Source organism: Salmo salar, chromosome 03 (genome assembly GCF_965601325.2).
Source record: "Salmo salar chromosome 03, fSalSal1, whole genome shotgun sequence".
Lineage (NCBI taxonomy): Eukaryota > Metazoa > Chordata > Actinopteri > Salmoniformes > Salmonidae > Salmo > Salmo salar.
Window position 1 is genome coordinate 87,162,078 of NC_138293.1, and position 20,782 is coordinate 87,182,859.

Here is a 20,782-nt window from a genome sequence, read left to right on the forward strand (position 1 = left end):
GTTATTGCTATTCGGGATCATTGGGACGTCCCGGACAGCCAAAACCCCCCACACAGCTGGTGTAGGGTCACGTGACGTTAGACAGGATCAGGCCACGTGATTGCATCTGTTGACGATTGTATCTGGATTTGCACAATGAATTCGGCCTTTCACTGTGTCTGGTGCAATGTCATCGCCTCCCTAACTGGCATTTACTGAGTAAAATACACAGGGCTGTCAACTGCACACATCCACAGCCTAACAAACGCAACCTCGGGTGTTGAGTCGAAAGTAAACGGAGAGGACATGTAAAGCCATCGTTTTAAAAAGGAGGAATTGTATACGCTGACTAAGGACAGCCCATGAAGTTCACATACCGAGCCTTGCTTTTATGAGGTAAGGTTGCCTTGCATTTGGAATGATTCAATAAGGGTTTCATAAAACTGTTTTTAATAGTTGTTCTGAGACTAAAATAAATGAAATATCATAAAGCAAACGTTATTAGGGGGAATTATTTGTTTTGGACCTGCTTCATCAGTATCGGGGATTGTCGTTTGTCCAATCATTTAGGCCAAATAATTCGGTTGGACCAATAACGGTGAAGACAGGAGGGCGTAATTTCTATGAAAAATACAGACGTAATATTTGCGTTACATCTATGATGTTCATATCAAGACCAACATCACTTGAATGTTTAGCTTAGTTTAGTCAGAAACTGACGTTCAAATTTCACATGAACGACAAGTCGTATATAATCTAACTGCATCAGTATTGCATTTGTAAATGCATGAAAGGGAAAGGGGGATACGTATTCAGTTGTACAGATGAAGGCATTCAGTTGAAATGTGTCTTCCGCAGGTAATGTCCTTTATCTAACCCTTATACAATGATTTAAAATGAAACATTAATAGCTTAATTCTAGAGTTTAGACAGAGTATTTGTTGATTTAAATGAATTTGGGTCTAATATTAGGCCATGAAAGAGATGCATTCATCTTTGAGATTAATGCCACTGCTTTTTCTATCATACATTCGTCTTTAATTAGATCTTCAGCACATTAACTTTAGCATGAAGACACTGCCTCAGAGACAGTTTTATTCCCTACCTTCCTCACCCACCCAATTAACTATTATTATTATTATTATTATTATTATGATGTGACCCTCCGCACGTTACACAAGAAGACACACTGACTATTGGCAAGAAATACAAGGGTTGATTGTTGTTTATATCTACCCTTAAACAGAGGGACCCTATTTCTTTGAGGCCAATCACAACAGCAGTCCCTTTGTCTAAACAGAAAGACGTAATCAGATTTATAGCAACTGAGGATAGAGATGCCTTATATTTCAAAAGGAAATGACCTGCCTTGCCTTCACACACAGTGAATGTAGTGGTGATATGACCGGCGCATGACGGTTGTCATCTGTCCACAGCAGACTGTTTATTGTTGCTCTCCAAGGCTGTTGAAACACAGTTTCAGGGCCATTGAAGTAGATTGACAGGAAAGGGTATGGCTCACAACTGGATAATACCCTTTTTACACCGCCGAGTGCAGCCGGGCTGAGCCAAGCTGTGCTGCACTGGCCCAGTTCTGCATCAAACATACACTACAAGCGCCTCCCGAGTGACGTAGTGGTGTAAGGCACTGCAATCGAAGTGCTAGCTGTGCCACTAGAGATCCTGGTTCGAGTTCAGGCTCTGTCACAGCCGGCCGTGACCGGGAGACTCATGGGGCGGCGCACAATTGGCCCAGCGTCGTCCGGGTTAGAGGAGGGTTTGGCCGGCGGGGATGTTCTTGTCCCATTGCGCACTAGTGACTCCTGTAGTGGGCCGGGCGCAGTGCATGCTGACACAGTCGCCAGGTGTACAGTGTTTCCTCCGACACACTGGCTGGGTTGTGTTTCGGAGGAAGCACAGCTTTTGACCTTCGCCTCTCCCGAGTCCGTACAGGGGGTTGCAGCAAAGGGACAAGACTGTAACTACCAATTGGATACCACGAAATTGGGGAGAAAAATGGGTAAAATAACATACACTACATGACCAAAACTTTGTGGACACCTGCTCGTTGAACATCTCATTCCATAATCATCAGCATAAATATGGAGTTGGTCCCCCCTTTGCTGCTATAACAGCCTCCACTCTTCTGGGAAGGCTTTCCACTAGATGTTGGAACATTGCTGCGGGGACTTGCTTCCATTCAGCCACAAGAATTGGTGTGGTCGGGCACTGATGTTGGGTGATTAGGTCTGGCTCGCAGTCGGCATTCCAATTCATCCCAAAGGTGCCTAGCACAAACCATGAATAACAGCCCCAGACTTTACAGTTGGCACTATGCATTGGGGCACGTAGCGTTCTCCTGGCATCCGCCAAAACCAGATTCGTCTGTCGGACTGCCAGATGGTGAAGCTTGATTCATCATTCCAGCGAATGCGTTTCTAATGCTCCAGAGTTCAATGGCGGCGAGCTTTACACCACTCCAGTCAACGCTTGGCATTGCACATGATGATCTTAAGCTTGTGTGCGGCTGCTTGGCCATGGAAACCCATTTCATGAAGCTCCCGACGAACAGTTCTTGTGCTGACGTTGCTTCCAGAGGCAGGTCGGAACTCAGTAGTGAGTGTTGCAACCGAAGACCGAACGGTCCCATTCTGTGAGCTTGTGTGGCCTACCACTTCGTGGCTGAGCCTTTGTTGCTCCTAGACGTTTCCACTTCACAATAACAGCACTTACAGTTGGCCGAGGCAGATCTAGGAGGGCAGAAATTTGACCAACTGACTTGTTGGAAAGGTGGCATCCTATGATTGTGCCATGTTGAAAGTCACTGAGCTCTTCAGTAAGGCCATTCTACTGTCATGTTTGTTTATGGAGATTGCATGGCTGTGTGCTTGATTTTATATACCGGTGAGCAACGGGTGTGACTAAAATAGCCGAATCCACTCATTTGCAGGGATGTCTGCATACTTTTGTATGTATTATGTAGTTGCCGGAACAGTGCGTTTCGTGTCACGATAGTATGAAAACTGTATAATAGCTAAGGACGGCCAAACACCAGAATCAAATCCAATCAAATGTTATTGTTCACATGCTCCGAATACAACAGCTGTAGACTTTACCCTGAAATGCTTACTTACGAGCCCTTTCCCAACAATGCAGAGTTAAAAAGTAAGAGAATTAGCAAATAAAAAAAATTGTAACACAATAACGAGGCTATATAAACTCAGCAAAAAAAGAAATGTCCCTTTTTCAGGACCATGTCTTTCAAAGATAATTCATAAAAATCCAAATAACTTCACAGATCTCCATTGTAAAGGGTTTAAACACTGCTTCCCATGCTTGTTCAATGAACCATAAACAATTAATGAACATGCATCTGTGGAACGGTCGTTAAGACACTAACAGCTTACAGACGGTAGGCAATTAAGGTCACAGTTATGAAAATCGAGGACACTAAAGAGGCCTTTCTACTGACTCTGAAAAACACCACAAGAAAGATGCCCAGGGTCACTGCTCATCTGCGTGAATGTGCCTTAGGCATGCTGCAAGGAGGCAAGAGGACTGCAGATGTGGCCAGGGCAATAAATTGCAATGTCTGTACTGTGGGACGGAAACCAAACCAGCTGCGCGCGTGCGCCATCGTGCATAAATGTATTTTGTCCCTCCACACCAAACGCGATCACAACACACAGGTTAAAATATCAAAACAAACTCTGAACCAATTACGTCGATTTGGGGACAGGCCGAAAATAATTAAACATTTATGGCAATTTAGCTAACTAGCTTGCACTTGCTAGCTAATTTGTCCTTTTTAGCTAGCTTGCTGTTGCTAATTAGCTAATTTGTCCTGGGATATAAACATTGAGTTATTATTTTACCTGAAATGCACAAGGTCCTCTACTCCGACAATTAATCCACGCATAAAACGGCCAACCGAATCGTTTCTAGTCATCGCTCCTCCTTCCAGGCTTTTTCATCTTTGAACTTATATGGTGATTGGCATCTAAACTTTCATAGTATTACCACGACGACCGACAACACAGTTCGTCTTTCAATCACCCACGTGGTTATAACCAATGAGGAGATGGCACGTAGGTATCTCCTTCTATAAACCAATGAGGAGATGGGAGAGGCAGGACTTGCAGCACGATCTGCGTCACAAATAGAACTGACTTCTATTTTAGCCCTTGGCAATGCAGATGCTCGCGAGCAGTGAGGGTGCAATAATTGAATAATATAGATTTCAAAATGTATTTTCCACCTTCGTGCACGTGACGCGAGCGGTGTAGTCAGGGTGTAAGATGGCGCTTCAGGGAGACAGGACGGACAGCTGATCGACCTCGCAGTGGCAGACTACGTGTAACAACACCTGCACAGGATCGATACATCCGAACATCACACCTGCGGGACAGGTACAGGATGGCAACAACAACTGCCTGAGTTACACCAGGAATGCACAATCCCTCCATCAGTGCTCAGACTGTCCGCAATAGGCTTAGAGAGGCTGGACTGAGGGCTTGTAGGCCTGTTGTAAGGCAGGTCCTCACCAGACATCACCGGCAACAACGTCGCCTATGGGCACAAACCAACCGTCGCTGGACCAGACAGGACTGGAAAAAAGTGCTCTTCACTGACGAGTCGCAGTTTTGTCTCACCAAGGGTGATGGTCGGATTTACGTTTATCGTCGCAGGGATGAGCGTTACACCGAGGCCTGTACTCTAGAGCGGGATCGATTTGGAGGTGGAGGGTCCGTCATGATCTGGCGCGGTGTGTCACAGCATCATCGGACTGAGCTTGTTGTCATTGTCTGCAATCTCAACGCTAGAGGTCGACCGATTAATTGGAATGGCCGATTAATTGGGGCCGATTTCAAGCTTTCATAACAATAGGTCATCGGTATTTTTGGCCGCCGTTTTTGTAAAAAAAAAATTGTATATTTTTTTTTTTGTACACCTTTATTTAACTAGTCAAGTCAGATTAAGAACACATTCTTATTTTCAATGACGGCCTAGGAACGGGGGTTAACTCCCTTGTTCAGGGGGGATTCGTTTTTGCAACCTTCTGGTTACCAGTCCAACGCTCTAACCACCTGCCTTACATTGCACTCCACGAGGAGCCTGCATGGCAGGCTGACTACCTGTTACGCGAGGGCAGCAAGAAGCCAAGGTAAGTTGCTAGCTAGCATTAAACTTATCTTATAAAAAAACTATCAATCTTAACATAATCACTAGTTAACTACACATGGTTGATGATATTACTAGTTTATCTAACGTGTCCTGCGTTGCATATAATCGATGCGTTGCCTGTTATTTTATTACATTTACATTTAAGTCATTTAGCAGACGCTCTTATCCAGAGCGACTTACAAATTGGTGGATTCACCTTATGATATTCAGTGGAACAACCACTTTACAATAGTGCATCTAAATCTTTTAAGGGTGGGGGGGGGGGTTAGAAGGATTACTTTATCCTATCCTAGGTATTCCTTAAAGAGGTGGGGGTTTCAGGTGTCTCCGGAAGGTGGTGATTGACTCCGCTGTCCTGGCGTCGTGAGGGAGCTTGTTCCACCATTGGGGTGCCAGAGCAGCGAACAGTTTTGACTGGGCTGAGCGGGAACTGTGCTTCCTCAGAGGTAGGGAGGCGAGCAGGCCAGAGGTGGATGAACGGAGTGCCCTTGTTTGGGTGTAGGGCCTGATCAGAGCCTGAAGGTACGGAGGTGCCGTTCCCCTCACAGCTCCGTAGGCAAGCACCATGGTCTTGTAGCGGATGCGAGCTTCAACAGGAAGCCAGTGGAGAGAGCGGAGGAGCGGGGTGACGTGAGAGAACCTGGGAAGGTTGAACACCAGACGGGCTGCGGCGTTCTGGATGAGTTGTCAATTTATCATTGAATCATAGCCTACTTCGCCAAACGGGTGTTGATTTAACAAGCGCATTTGTGAAAAAAGCACTGTCGTTGCACCAATGTACCTAACCATAAACATCAATACCTTTCTTTAAAATCAACAAACAAGTATATATTTTTAAACCTGCATATTTAGCTAATATTGCCTTCTAACATGAAATTGTGTCACATCTCTAGCGTTCATTGCACGCAGAGTCAGGGTATATGCAACAGTTTGGGCCGCCTGGCTCGTTGCGAACTAATTTGCCAGAATTTTACGTAATTATGACATAACATTGAAGGTTGGGCAATGTAACAGGAATATTTAGACTTAGGGATGCCATCCGTTAGATAAAATACGTAACGGTTCCGTATTTCACTGACAGGAAAAACGTTTTGTTTTCGAGATGATAGTTTCTGGATTCGACCATATTAATGACCTAAGGCTCGTATTTATGTGTGTTATTATGTTATAATTAAGTCTATGATTTGATTTAGCAGTCTGACTGAGCGGTGGTAGGCAGCAGCAGGCTCATAAGCATTCATACAAAACAGCACTTTTGTGCGTTTTGCCAGCAGCCCTTCGCAATGCATTGCGCTGTTTGACTTCAAGCCTGTCAACTCCCAAGATGAGGCTGATGTAACCGATATGAAATGGCTAGCTAGTTAGCCGGGTGCGCGCTAATAGAGTTTCAAACGTCACTCGCTCTGAGACTTGGAGTGGTTGTTCCCCTTACTCTGCATGGGTAGCGCTGCTTCGAGGGTGGCTGTTGTCAATGTGTTCCTGGTTCAAGCCCAGGTAGGAGCGAGGAGAGGGACGGAAGCTATACTGTTACACTGGCAATACTAAAGTGCCTATAAGAACATCCAATAGTCAAAGGTATATGAAATACAAATCGTATAGAGAGAAATAGTCCTATAATTCCTATAATAACTACAACCTAAAACATCTTACCTGGGAATATTGAAGACTCATGTTAAAAGGAACCACCAGCTTTCATATGTTCTCATGTTCTGAGCAAGGAAATTAAACGTTAGCTTTTTTACATGGCACATATTGCACTTTTACTTTCTTCTCCAACACTTTGTTTTTGCATTATTTAAACCATATTGAACATGTTTCATTATTTATTTGAGGCTAAATTGATTTTATTGATGTATTATATTAAGTTAAAATAAGTGTTCATTCAGTATTGTTGTAATTGTCATTAATATAAATAAAAAAATTGTCTGATTAATCGGTACCGGCTTTTTTTGGGGTCCTCCAATAATCGGTATCGGCGTTGAAAAATCATAATCGGTCGACCTCTACTCAACGCTGTGCGTTACAGGGAAGACATCTTCCTCCCTCATGTGGTACTCTTCCTGCAGGCTCATCCTGACATGACCCTACAGCATGACAATGCCACCAGCCATACTGTTCATTCTGTGTGTGATTTCCTGCAAGACAGGAATGTCAGTGTTCTGCCATGGCCAGCGAAGAGCCCCGATCTCAATCCCATTGAGCACGTCTGGGACCTGTTGGATCGGAGGGTGAGGGCTAGGGCCATTCCCCCCCAGCAATGTCTGGGAACTTGCAGGTGCCTTGGTGGAAGAGTGGGGTAACATCTCACAGCAAGAACTGGCAAATCTGGTGCAGTCCATGAGGAGGAGATGCACAGCAGTACTTAATGCAGCTGATGGACACACCAGATACTGACTGTTACTTTTGTTGTTGAATCTTATGTTCATACAAATATTTATGTTAAGTTAGTGAAAATAAACGCAGTTGACAGTGAGAGGACGTTTCTTTTTTTGCTGAGTTTACAAGGAGTACTGGTACTGAGTCAATGTGCAGAGTTACAAGGTAATTGAGTTAATACCGTATTTACATGTGGGTAGGGGTAAAAGTGACTAGGCAATCAGGATAGATAATAAACAGAGTAGCGGCAGCATGTGTGAAAGTGTTTTTCTACCCAATTTTTTTGGTATCCAATTGGTAGCTACAGTCTCATCGCTGCGACTCCCGTACGGACTCTCGAGAGGCGAAGGTCGAGAGCCATGGGTCCCCCTAAACACGACCCAACAAGCGTACTGCTTTTTAACACAATGACCGCTTAATCTGGAAGCTAGCCACACCAATGTGTCGGAGGAAACACCCTGCGACCTTTTGGTCCCAGACTTGGCGCTTCGGTACTGCTTGCCATACGGTAGCAGAGTGAAGTCTATGGCTTGGGTGGCTGTGGTCTTTGACAATTTCTAGGGCCTTCCTCTGACACCGCCTGGTATAGTGGTCCTGGATGACAGGGAGCTTGGCCCCTGTGATGTACTGGGCCATCCGCACTATCCTCTGTAGCGCCTTGCGGTCGGATGCCAATCGGTGATGCAGCCAGTCAGGATGCTCTCAATGATGCAGCTGTATAACTTTTTGAGGATGTGAGGGCCCATGGTCATATCTTTTCAGCCTCCTGAGGGGGAAGAGGCGTTGTTGTGCCCTCTTCACGACTGTGTTGCTGTGTGTGGACAATGTTAATTCCTTAGTGATGTGGACACCGAGGAACTTGAAGCTCTCGACCTGCTCCACTACAGCCCTGTTGAAGGGATGAAGACATGTTATTTTAGATGGGTGTGATAGGTGTGTGGGGTTGTTCTTCTTAATGGTGTCTGAACACCCATAGTTCATCCCAATTTTCTCAACATTCCATTGAATTGGTATATTATAACCTTTTTCCTGTCTGTTTGCCTGTCATAGGCCTACTCTGTGGAGGCAGTCCGAAAACATTTAAACAAGCATGTCCTGTCAACACTCACTTAACAAACTAGGTTCAACTGGTTTGGTGAGCGCTTGTCAACAGTATACTTTTTGCTTAGTGTTTTCTTCTCTTGCGTTTCTTCTCACCCTCTCTTCTCATGTCCTCCATTGAGCTCAAAGTCATCATTCCCCAGTTGTCAGACTCAGACAGTGTTTCTCTTTCCCCACTTCAAATTCCTTTTGCAGAACCCGGAATTATGTTTTCTGATTGTGTTTGATATGTACAGTCTATGCAAATACCGAGCAGAGAAACATCCAGTTTCAGTTCTCTTTTTTGCTAGTTTGATTTTCTTTGTTTACATTATGAAATGATGGTTATCTGTAGGTGAAAACCTCTGTGGAACAACTGTGTTTGGTAGGATTGCTCAAGTACAGGCCCTGGCAAATTTCCGTCAACACACCAAATACATAGATAAGCCCAGTTCAGAACCAGATAAATGTATTAACTGAACATTTCTCTTTTTGTCTGTCCAGGTCCTGCTGTAGTTCTGGTCTGTCTCCAGTCTCCTGTCTAAATGGCGATAGCACGCCAGTTTGGATTACTATTGTGGAAGAACTACCTTCAGCAGGTGGGTGGTGTGGTGTGGGGAGAACTGACTTCAGCAGGTGGGTGGTGTGGTGTGGGGAGAACTGACTTCAGCAGGTGGGTGGTGTGGTGTGGGGAGAACCGACTTCAGCAGGTGGGTGGTGTGGTGTGGGGAGAACCGACTTCAGCAGGTGGGTGGTGTGGTGTGGGGAGAACCGACTTCAGCAGGTGGGTGGTGTGGTGTGGGGAGAACCGACTTCAGCAGGTGGGTGGTGTGGTGTGGGGAGAACCGACTTCAGCAGGTGGGTGGTGTGGTGTGGGGAGAACCGACTTCAGCAGGTGGGTGGTGTGGGGAGAACCGACTTCAGCAGGTGGGTGGTTTAGGGGATATTGAATGTAAATGTTCAAGGGGTAGCTACAGTTATCCATCTGAATAAGATCTATAACTTTATTGTGAGTTGTACTTTGCAGAGAATGAAATGTGTACAGTACTATTTAATAATAATAATACTAATAATAATACATAGGACTTATATATTGCTTTTCAAGGACCCAACGTCACTTTACAATTTTAAGAAAAACAAAAAACAGGAGTGAAGACATCAGACTTAACAAAAACATGAATAAAGAGAGGGGTTGGCTCAAAGAAGGTAAAGAGTATGATGTTTCAGTGTATGGGGAGGGTTGGGATTTGGATACAAACCTGGTTTAGGATAAGGGGTGGGATTGTGGTTGTATACAAAACTGGTTTAGGGTAAGGGGCGGGATTGGGGTTGTATACAAAACTGGTTTAGGGTGAGGGGTTGGGGTTGTATACAAAACTGGTTTAGGGTTCGATAGTGGACTGAAGGGAGGGAATTCCAGAGCCTAGGAGCAACCCTGGAGAAGGCCTGTTGCTGAAGCTCTTTAGCTTCGACCTGGGGATGACAAGGTGGCCTGCAGTGGTGGAACAGAGTGCGTGTATGGGTTGGTAGGGGAGAAGGTCTGAGATGTAAGGGGGGTTAAGGTGGTGAAGGGCTTTGTAGGTCAGAAGGAGGATCTTGTAATCAATGCGTTGGGAGACAGGGAACCAGTGGAGTTTACGGAGGACATGGGTGATATGCTGCCAGGATTGTGGGTGAGGAGTCGGGCTGCAGAGTTTTGAACCATTTGAAGCTTATGGAGGGAGCTTAAGTTGATACTGAGAGTAGGAAGTTGCAGTAGTCAAGACGGGGGGAGATGAGTGCATGTATTGTTTGTCAAGACAATGAGTTACAAGGAGTTAGCATGATAGCACAAACAGATCTGGGACCAGTCTAGTTTGCAGATAAATTAAGTCAATTCAGGAAGTGTTTCAATTTAAAACTTTTGAAGTAGCTTTTCATTTAAATGAGAAATTATTGATAATATATGCAAATGTTTTCTATTCCTGAATTGGAATTTCAGTGTACTTCCTCACTTCAATTCGAATTGACCCCAGCTCTGTCTCCAACATTGATTTATCATGTGACAAGTTAATTTAGAGGTTAGCGATGGGATATGAGAGCCTGGTGCGTGTCTTGGCTGTCACGTTGTTGTTACACTGAAACGTGTTAAGGTGGAGGTCAAAAAGTACCCTGCGGTCTTTTGTTTTCCAAATGATATATTGAAATGGTAACTTTGCCATCCCACCACTGTAACCCCTAGGTTTCATGGTATCCACTAGGTTTCATGGTAACCCCTAGGTTTCATGGTAACCCCTAGGTTTCATGGTAACCCCTAGGTTTCATGGTAACCCCTAGGTTCCATGGTGTGGATGAATTGACCAGTTCTTTAAACGACTGTTGTGAGTGATTTAATATGGGATGTTTTGATATAGCCACCTATCCAAGCTTTGTCCTTTCACAAATCCTGGGCCTGTATTTGTAAAGTGTCTCAGAGTAGGAGTGATGATCTAGGATCAGTTTAGCCTTTTCAATAGTAATACATAAGATTACATGGACCTGATCTTAGATCAGCACTCCTACTTTGAGACTCTCTATGAATACGGCCCCTGAAAGGTATCTCTGACGACCCTCAGTCTTGATATATCGCCAAGCATCATGCTGCATTGAAACCGGAGGTGGTGAAACACATTGGGCTGGGATATTTATTCACTGATGAAAGATTGAATTGAATGGTAAGTAAATACACTTCTGTAGTCTTTCTTGTGTGTGTGTATATAAGACGTGCTGGTGTGTTTGGGTTTGTTTCACAGTAGTTTGGGCTGTTTATTAACGATAGCTCTTCACAATGGCTCTCATATCAAAGACTTAGTCAAAACCCTTCCCAAATCTGGGAGGGTGGTTGCACAATGAAACACACACACACACGACAATGTCACACCACAGTTCCTCGTGTTAGTGTGTGTGTTAGTGTGTGTAGTTGCTTCCATTTCCTGCTTTCTGCCTCCCTTTTAAGATTGTTGTTTCATTACCATTAACCCACACTCCTGGAGACTCCATTGAGCCCAGGCAGGAAAAGGATCTCTATCTTGGCCCCATCACAGAGACACTGCAGAGTGCATGTGAGGTTCATACCAGGGATTGACCCAGAGAGAACTGCTCTGTGAGGGTCACAGTGGGTCAAAGTCTGTATTCAAAAATGATCTCAGAGTAGGTGGAGTAGTAGGAGTGCTGATCTTGGATCAGGTGAAACTCTGTCTATGTAATAGTATTCCTTTAGATCTAAAAGGCAACATTTATCCTATATTAGCACTCCTATTGTTGAGACTTCTAGCTCACTCAGGAAAAGAGGAAAAAAAAAAATGTATAGATAAAAGAGAAGCAAATGGGTCTGATGTGTTCAATTAAATGGGGAACGAGTGATTTCTTTAAGTTTCTTAGATGCTCAGATATGTTACGTTATGTGCGCATGCGCAGCTTCACTAGAGACTTAAATTACAGCACCTGGTAATCACTTGACCGCAGACAATCATCAGGAGCACACAGCCCGTTGGTTTATGACCTGTGGTCATTTGATTTAAAATAAAATTAAGGACAAAACACGAGTCATGACATTGTGTGCTTCCTGGTGAGCCTTTTCGGAGGGCTAAATAACGAAAAATCCGAACACCTATTGTGAGACTATTGTTAAAGTACATAGTTAGCTGACTATTGTTAATACAGACCCTAAAGTACATACAGTGAGGGGAAAAAAGTATTTGATCCCCTGCTGATTTTGTACATTTGCCCACTGACAAAGAAATGATCAGTCTATAATTTTAATGGTAGGTTTATTTGAACAGTGAGAGACAGAATAACAACAAAAAAATCCAGAAAAACGCTTGTCAAAAATGTTATAAATTGATTTGCATTTTAATGAGGGAAATAAGTATTTGACCCCCTCTCAATCAGAAAGATTTCTGGCTCCCAGGTGTCTTTTATACAGGTAACGAGCTGAGATTAGGAGCACACTCTTAAAGGGAGTGCTCCTAATCTCAGTTTCTTACCTGTATAAAAGACACCTGTCCACAGAAGCAATCAATCAATCAGATTCCAAACTCTCCACCATGGCCAAGACCAAAGAGCTCTCCAAGGATGTCAGGGACAAGATTGTAGACCTACACAAGGCTGGAATGGGCTACAAGACCATCGCCAAGCAGCTTGGTGAGAAGGTGACAACAGTTGGTGCAATTATTCGCAAATGGAAGAAACACAAAAGAACTGTCAATCTCCCTCGGCCTGGGGCTCCATGCAAGATCTCACCTCGTGGAGTTGCAATGATCATGAGAACGGTGAGGAATCAGCCCAGAACTACACGGGAGGATCTTGTCAATGATCTCAAGGCAGCTGGGACCATAGTCACCAAGAAAACAATTGGTAACACACTACACCGTGAAGGACTGAAATCCTGCAGCGCACACAAGATCCCCCTGCTCAAGAAAGCACATATACAGTGCCTTGCGAAAGTATTCGGCCCCCTTGAACTTTTCGACCTTTTGCCACATTTCAGGCTTCAAACATAAAGATATAAAACTGTAATTTTTTTGTGAAGAATCAACAACAAGTGGGACACAATCATGAAGTGGAACGAAATTTATTGGATATTTCAAACTTTTTTAACAAATAAAAAACAGAAAAATTGGGCGTGCTAAATTATTCAGCCCCCTTAAGTTAATACTTTGTAGCGCCACCTTTTGCTGCGATTACAGCTGTAAGTCGCTTGGGGTATTTCTCTATCAGTTTTGCACATCGAGAGACTGACATTTTTGCCCATTCCTCCTTGCAAAACAGCTCGAGCTCAGTGAGGTTGGATGGAGAGCGTTTGTGAACAGCAGTTTTCAGTTCTTTCCACAGATTCTCGATTGGATTCAGGTCTGGACTTTGACTTGGCCATTCTAACACCTGGATATGTTTATTTGTGAACCATTCCACTGTAGATTTTGCTTTATGTTTTGGATCATTGTCTTGTTGGAAGACAAATCTCCGTCCCAGTCTCAGGTCTTTTGCAGACTCCATCAGGTTTTCTTCCAGAATGGTCCTGTATTTGACTCCATCTTCCCATCAATTTTAACCATCTTCCCTGCCCCTGCTGAAGAAAAGCAGGCCCAAACCATGATGCTGCCACCACCATGTTTGACAGTGGGGATGGTGTGTTCAGGGTGATGAGCTGTGTTGCTTTTACGCCAAACATAACGTTTTGCATTGTTGCCAAAAAGTTCGATTTTGGTTTCATCTGACCAGAGCACCTTCTTCCACATGTTTGGTGTGTCTCCCAGGTGGCTAGTGGCAAACTTTAAACAACACTTTTCATGGATATCTTTAAGAAATGGCTTTCTTCTTGCCACTCTTCCATAAAGGCCAGATTTGTGCAGTATACGACTGATTGTTGTCCTATGGACAGAGTCTCCCACCTCAGCTGTAGATCTCTGCAGTTCATCCAGAGTGATCATGGGCCTCTTGGCTGCATCTCTGATCAGTCTTCTCCTTGTATGAGCTGAAAGTTTAGAGGGACGGCCGGGTCTTCGTAGATTTGCAGTGGTCTGATACTCCTTCCATTTCAATATTATCGCTTGCACAGTGCTCCTTGGGATGTTTAAAGCTTGGGAAATCTTTTTGTATCCAAATCCGGCTTTAAACTTCTCCACAACAGTATCTCGGACCTGCCTGGTGTGTTCCTTGTTCTTCATGATGCTCTCTGCGCTTTAAACGGACCTCTGAGACTATCACAGAGCAGGTGCATTTATACGGAGACTTGATTACACACAGGTGGATTATATTTATCATCATTAGTCATTTAGGTCAACATTGGATCATTCAGAGATCCTCACTGAACTTCTGGAGAGAGTTTGCTGCACTGAAAGTAAAGGGGCTGAATAATTTTGCACGGCCAATTTTTCCGTTTTTTATTTGTTAAAGTTTGAAATATCCAATAAATTTCATTCCACTTCATAATTTTGTCCCACTTGTTGTTGATTCTTCACAAAAAATTACAGTTTTATATCTTTATGTTTGAAGCCTGAAATGTGCCAAAAGGTCGAAAAGTTCAAGGGGGCCGAATACTTTCGCAAGGCACTGTACATGCCCATCTGAAGTTTGCCAATGAACATCTGAATGATTCAGAGGACAACTGGGTGAAAGTGCTGTGGTCAGATGAGACCAAAATGGAGCTCTTTGGCATCAACTCAACTCGCCGTGTTTGTAGGAGGAGGAATGCTGCCTATGAACCCAAGAACACCATCCCCACCATCAAACATCGAGGTGGAAACATTATGCTTCAGGGGTGTTTTTCTGCTAAGGGGACAGGACAACTTCACCGCATCAAAGTGATGATGGAGGAAAAAAGTATTTGATCCCCTGCTGATTTTGTACATTTGCCCACTTACAACGAAATGATCAGTCTATAATTTGAATGGTAGGTTTATATGAACAGTGAGAGACAGAATAACAACAAAAAAATCCAGAAAAACGCATGTCAAAAATGTATAAAATGATTTGAATTTTAATGAGGGAAATAAGTATTTGACCCCTCTGCAAAACATGACTTAGTACTTGGTGGCAAAACCCTTGTTGGCAATCACAGAGGTCAGACGTTTCTTGTAGTTGGCCAACAGGTTTGCACACATCTCAGGAGGGATTTTGTCCCACTCCTCTTTGCAGATCTTCTCCAAGTCATTAAGGTTTCAAGGCTGACGTTTGGCAACTTGAACCTTCAGCTCCCTCCACAGATTTTCTATGGGATTAAGGTCTGGAGACAGGCTAGGCCACTCCAGGACCTTAATGTGCTTCTTCTTGAGCCACTCCTTTATTGCCTTGGCCGTGTGTTTTGGGTCATTGTCATGCTGGAATACCCATCCACGACCCATTTTCAATGCCCTGGCTGAGGGAAGGAGGTTCTCACCCAAGATTTGACGGTACATGGCCCCGTCCATCGTCCCTTTGATGCGGTGAAGTTGTCCTGTCCCCTTAGCAGAAAAACACCCCCAAAGCATAATGTTTCCACCTCCATGTTTGACGGTGGAGATGGTGTTCTTGGGGTCATAGGCAGCATTCCTCCTCCTCCAAACACTGCAAGTTGAGTTGATGCCAAAGAGCTCCATTTTGGTCTCATCTGACCACAACAATTTCACCAGTTGTCCTCTGCCAATGAACATCTGAATGATTCAAACTTCAGACGGGCATGTATATGTATTCTTGAGCAGGGGGACCTTGCGGGCGCTGCAGGATTTCAGTCCTTCACAGCGTAGTGTGTTACCAATAGTTTTTTTGGTGACAATGGTCCCAGCTGCCTTGAGATCATTGACAAGATCCTCCCGTGTAGTTCTGGGCGGATTCCTCACCGTTCTCATGATCATTGCAACTCCACGAGGTGAGATCTTGCATGGAGCCCCAGGCGGAGGGATATTGACAGTTCTTTTGTGTTTCTTCCATTTGCAAATAAACGCACCAAATGTTGTCACCATCTTTATCATGCGTTTTTCTGGATTTTTTTGTTGTTATTCTGTCTCTCACTGTTCAAATAAACCTAACATTAAAATTATAGACTGATCATTTCTTTGTCAGTGGGCAAACATACAAAATCAGCAGGGGATCAAATACTTTCCCCCCCCACTGTAGCTGACTATTGTTAATACAGACCCTAAAGTACATAGTTAGCTGACTATTGTTAATACAGACCCTAAAGTACATAGTTAGCTGATGCGAGGAGTTCATTGTAAGGGAACTAGGGGAAAATGGAACTTATACAGTAGAAAAGATGTTAAGTCTATGATTTAAGAGTATTAATAGATTCATTGCTTGAAAGTTTGCTCGCATTCTTTTTGCATCCAAAATGTCAAAAAATTGGTAGGGGTAAAGCCATTTGAATTCAATCATAGATGACATTTAAGAATCATTTCTATATAGTCTAGAATTCAATGTCAGTTTGATCTTGTTTGTTTTGCGTATTGATCCCTCACTATAAAGAGCATCGGGATGCTTTGGATGTGATTTATTTTCAGTAACTTTTAACCCTAGATTTCCATAATTTTGGATTCCTCTATTAGATAGTATACTGTGTGTATCATACTGTAGGTGTTCTGAGATTACACATGGTCTTCCTTGTATCAGTAGATGATTTGTTTCCCCTTCATGTTTTGCCAGGGTTGTGTTCATTAGGGCACACTGTATTAAAACGTTTTGTGCAATGGAAAACAAAAACTATTCTTACTGGACCAATCCAGGTAGTCCTTCCCTGTTTCAATCTGTTTTTCTGTTTACTCCTGAATGAGCACAACCCAGACCTCGACATTCGACGCTAGCTGGACTGTAGCAGGCTGTGTAACTCGTATCTTGTTCAACTGGTTGTGCATTATTCCCTGTGGAACAGAGTTCATATCAAATTTCATTTGTCACATTCTTTGTAAAAAAACAAAAAAAAACAGGTGTAGACTAACAGTGAAATACTTACTTATGGGCCCTTCCCAACAATGCAGAGGAGAATAAATAGAACATTTCTAGAAAAATTATATCACGAGGAGTAAATACATAATGAGTAACCATAACTTGGCTATCTACACGGGGTACTAGTGCCGAGTCGATGTGCAGGGTTACGAGGTACAATGAATTTGTAAAGTATTCAGACCGCTTGACTTTTTCCACATTTTGTTACGTTACAGCCTTATTCTAAAATGGATTCAATTGTTTTTCCCCTCATCAATCTACACACAATACCACATTATGACCAAGCAAAAACAGTTTTTTAGAAAAAACGGAATATCACATTTACAGAAGTATTCAGACCCTTTACTCAGTACTTTGTTGAAGCACCTTTGGCAGTGATTACAGCCTCGGGTCTTCTTGGGTATGACGCTACAAGTTTGGCACACCTATATTTGTGGAGTTTCCCCCATTCTTCTCTGCAGAACCTCTCAAGCTCTGTCAGGTTGGCTGGGGTGTGTCGCTGCACAGGTATTTTCAGGTCTCTCCAGAGATGTTCGATCAGGTTCAAGTCCGGGCTCTGGCTGGGCCACTCAAGGACATTTAGAGACTTGTCCCGAAAGCCACTCCTGCGTTGTCTTGGCTGTGTACTTAAGGTCGTTGTCCTGTTGGAAGGTGAACCTTCGCCCCAGTCTGAGGTCCTGAGCTCTCTGGCACAGGTTTCCATCAAGGATCTCTCTGTACTTTGCTCTGTTAATCTTTCCCTCGATCCTGACTAGTCTCCCAGTCCCTGATGTTGAAAAACATCCCCACAGCATGATGCTGCCACCACCATACTTCACCTTAGGGATGGTGCCAGGTTTCCTCCAGACGTGACGCTTGGCATTCAGGCCAAACATTTTAATCTTGGTTTTATCAGACCAGAGAATCTTGTTTCTCATGGTCTGAGAATCTTTAGGTGCCATTAACTCCAAGCAGGCTGTTATGTGCCTTTTACTGAGGAGTGGCTACTGTCTGTCCACTCAACCATAAAGGCCTGATCGGTGGAGTGCTGCAGAGATGGTTGTCCTTCTGGAAGTTTCTCCCATCTCCACAGAGGAACTCTGGAGCTCTGTCAGTGTGACCATTGGGTTCTTGGTCACCTCCCTGACTAAGACCCTTCTCCCTCGATTGCTCAGTTTGGCCGGCCGGCCCGTTCTAGGAAGAGTCTTGGGGGTTCCAAACTTCTTCCATTTTAAGAATGATGGAGGCCACTGTGTTCTTCGGGACCTTCAATGCTGCAGAAATGTTTTGGTACCCTTCCTCAGACATGTGCCTCGACACAATCCTGTCTCGGAGCTCTAAGGACAATTCCTTTGATTTTTACTCTGACATGCACTGTCAACTGTGGGACCTTATTTAGACAGGTGTGTGCACTGTAATTGAGGTAGATGCTGTATGTACATATAGGTAGGGATAAAGTGACTAGGCAGCAGGCTATATAATAAATAGTAGCAGCAACCTATGTGACGAGTCGGTGCATAAAGGGTGAATGCAGATAGTCCGGGTAGCAATTGGTTAACTGGATCCTGTTGGTTCCAGACTTGGTGCATCAGTACCGCTTGCCGTGTGGTAGCAGAGCGAACAGTCTATCACTTGGGTGGCTGGAGTCTTTGACACTGCTTGGTATAGAGGTCCTGGATGGCAGGGAGCTCGGCCCCAATGATGTTCTGGACAGGACGCGCTGCCCTCTGTTGCACTTTGAGGTCGGATGCCAAGCAGTTGCCATACCAAGCAGTGATGCAGCCAGTCAAGATGCTCTCTATGGTGCAGCTGTATAACTTTTTGAGAATCTGAGGGCCCATGACAAATCTTTTCAGCCTCATGAGGGGGAAGAGGCATTGTCGTGCCTTCTTCACAACTGTGTTGGTATGTGTGTGGACCCTGATAATGTTTTAGTGATGTGGACACCGAGGAACTTGAATTCTCGACCTGCTCCACTACAGCAATGTTGATGTGGATGGGGGCGAGCTCGGCCCTCTGTTTCCATTTAGTCCACGATCAGCTCCTTTTTCTTGCTGACATTGAGGGAGAGGTTGTTGTCCTAGCACCACACTGCCAGGTGGCTTACCATTTCCCTGTAGGCTGTTTCATCGTCGGTGATCAGGCCAACCACAGTTGTGTCGTCAGCAAACTTAATGATGGTGTTGGAGTCATGGGTGAACAGGGAGTACAGGAGGGAACAAAGCAAGTACCACTGAGGGGCAACCGTGTTGAGGGTTAGTATGGCGGATGTGTTGTTGCCTACCCTCACCACCTTGGGACAGCCCGTCAGGAAGACCAGGATCCAGTTGCAGAGGGAGGTGTGCAGTCCCAAGGTCTTAGTGATGAGCTTGGAGGGCACTGTGTTGTTAAACGCTGAGCTATAGTCAAGATTAAAAATGTCAGTGAAGACACTTGCCAGCTCGTCAGCGCATGCTCTGAGCATGCAACCTGGTAATCCGTCTGAATGTTTTACTCACATCGGCTACGGAGAGCGTGATCATACAGATCCAGAGCAGCTAGTGCTCTCATGCATGGTTCAGTGTTGCTGGCCTCGAAGCGAGAATAGGAATTTAGCTTGTCTGGTAGGCTCACGTTAATCTTTGTAATCCATGATAGTTTGCAAGCCCTGCCACATCCGAGGAGCGTTAGAGCCGGCATCGTAGGATTTGATTTTAGTCCTGTTGTCCCAGTACCATTGCCAAGGGGACTCGGTGGCCCCATGAAACTGTCTCTTGGATACTGTTGTACGCTATAGTACACACTCACTCTGTATGGCAATGTCTCCAGAAATATCTGTTTAGGTTCAGCCCTGACCTGTGAGAATGAGATGAGTTCATCTCCACTGTGATAATTGAACACTGTCCAAGCTGCTGCTTTCTCCAGCCACTGTACAAGGGGTGGCCTTCACATATCTTATGAGCAGAGGAACTTGTGAAATGCACCGTATCTCTCCTATGAGCGTTCAAATAATTGATGTCTCAACTGATCTGGTCAAATGGCAGCTTGGACATTTCATCTAACATTAAATCACCAATTTTCTTCTGAAACTATGGAAATGTACATTACACTACTGCTAATGGATAGTTTTTCCAGTCTGAGCCACGTCCGGTGTCAAAGGTCATAGAGAGAATTCATATTCCATAGTAATCACTTTGATTTACTAAGTCCAGGCTTTTGATGATTTAGTTGACGAATATTCTGTCATGCACAGCTCACTGATCTCTCTCCCTCTCTTCTCTCCTCTCCTCTTTCTAAAATCTTGGCTGATGTTCCTCTACCACTTTGTTTCTTTCCTCTGCCAATACATCCTTTCTCTCCCCCCCTACAGAAGCGTCAGATCCTGGTGACTCTCGTGGAGATCACCCTGCCCCTGCTCTTCTCGGGAATTCTCATCGTGCTGCGCGAAAACGTGCCCTTCAAGGACTACCCCAACGCCACACTCTACCAGAGCTTCTCTGTGGATGGCCTGCAGTACCCACTGGACAACTACCATCACTACCAGTTGGCCTACGTGCCGGGCAATGCCAGTGTGGTGCGGCGGGTGGCGGAGGACGTGCAGCGCAGCCTGGACCCCGTCATCAGTTCAGGTGAGTAAAGGAGAGAGTGTGAGGGCTGTGGAGAGCATAGAAACATAATGGTGACGAGGACGTGGCAGAGTGGAACTTTTAACCATGGTTGTAGCCATATGGTTCTGATGATGTGATGATAATAACGATGATGGTTTAGA

The 20,782-nt window shown here is 44.4% G+C and overlaps 1 protein-coding gene across 1 annotated transcript in view; it reads left to right on the forward strand.

Annotated features, from left to right (window-relative positions):
• The first annotated feature begins 77 nt into the window (after positions 1-77).
• LOC106593499 (phospholipid-transporting ATPase ABCA3) overlaps positions 78-20,782 on the forward strand; it is a 109,620-nt gene continuing 88,915 nt past the window's right edge. The window contains exons 1-3 of the mRNA XM_045715660.2: positions 78-375; positions 9,124-9,218; positions 20,384-20,642. Of these exons, the coding sequence (XP_045571616.1) occupies positions 9,165-9,218; positions 20,384-20,642 (313 nt within the window). The 5' untranslated portion in view covers positions 78-375; positions 9,124-9,164. The remainder of the gene's footprint in view (positions 376-9,123; positions 9,219-20,383; positions 20,643-20,782) is intronic.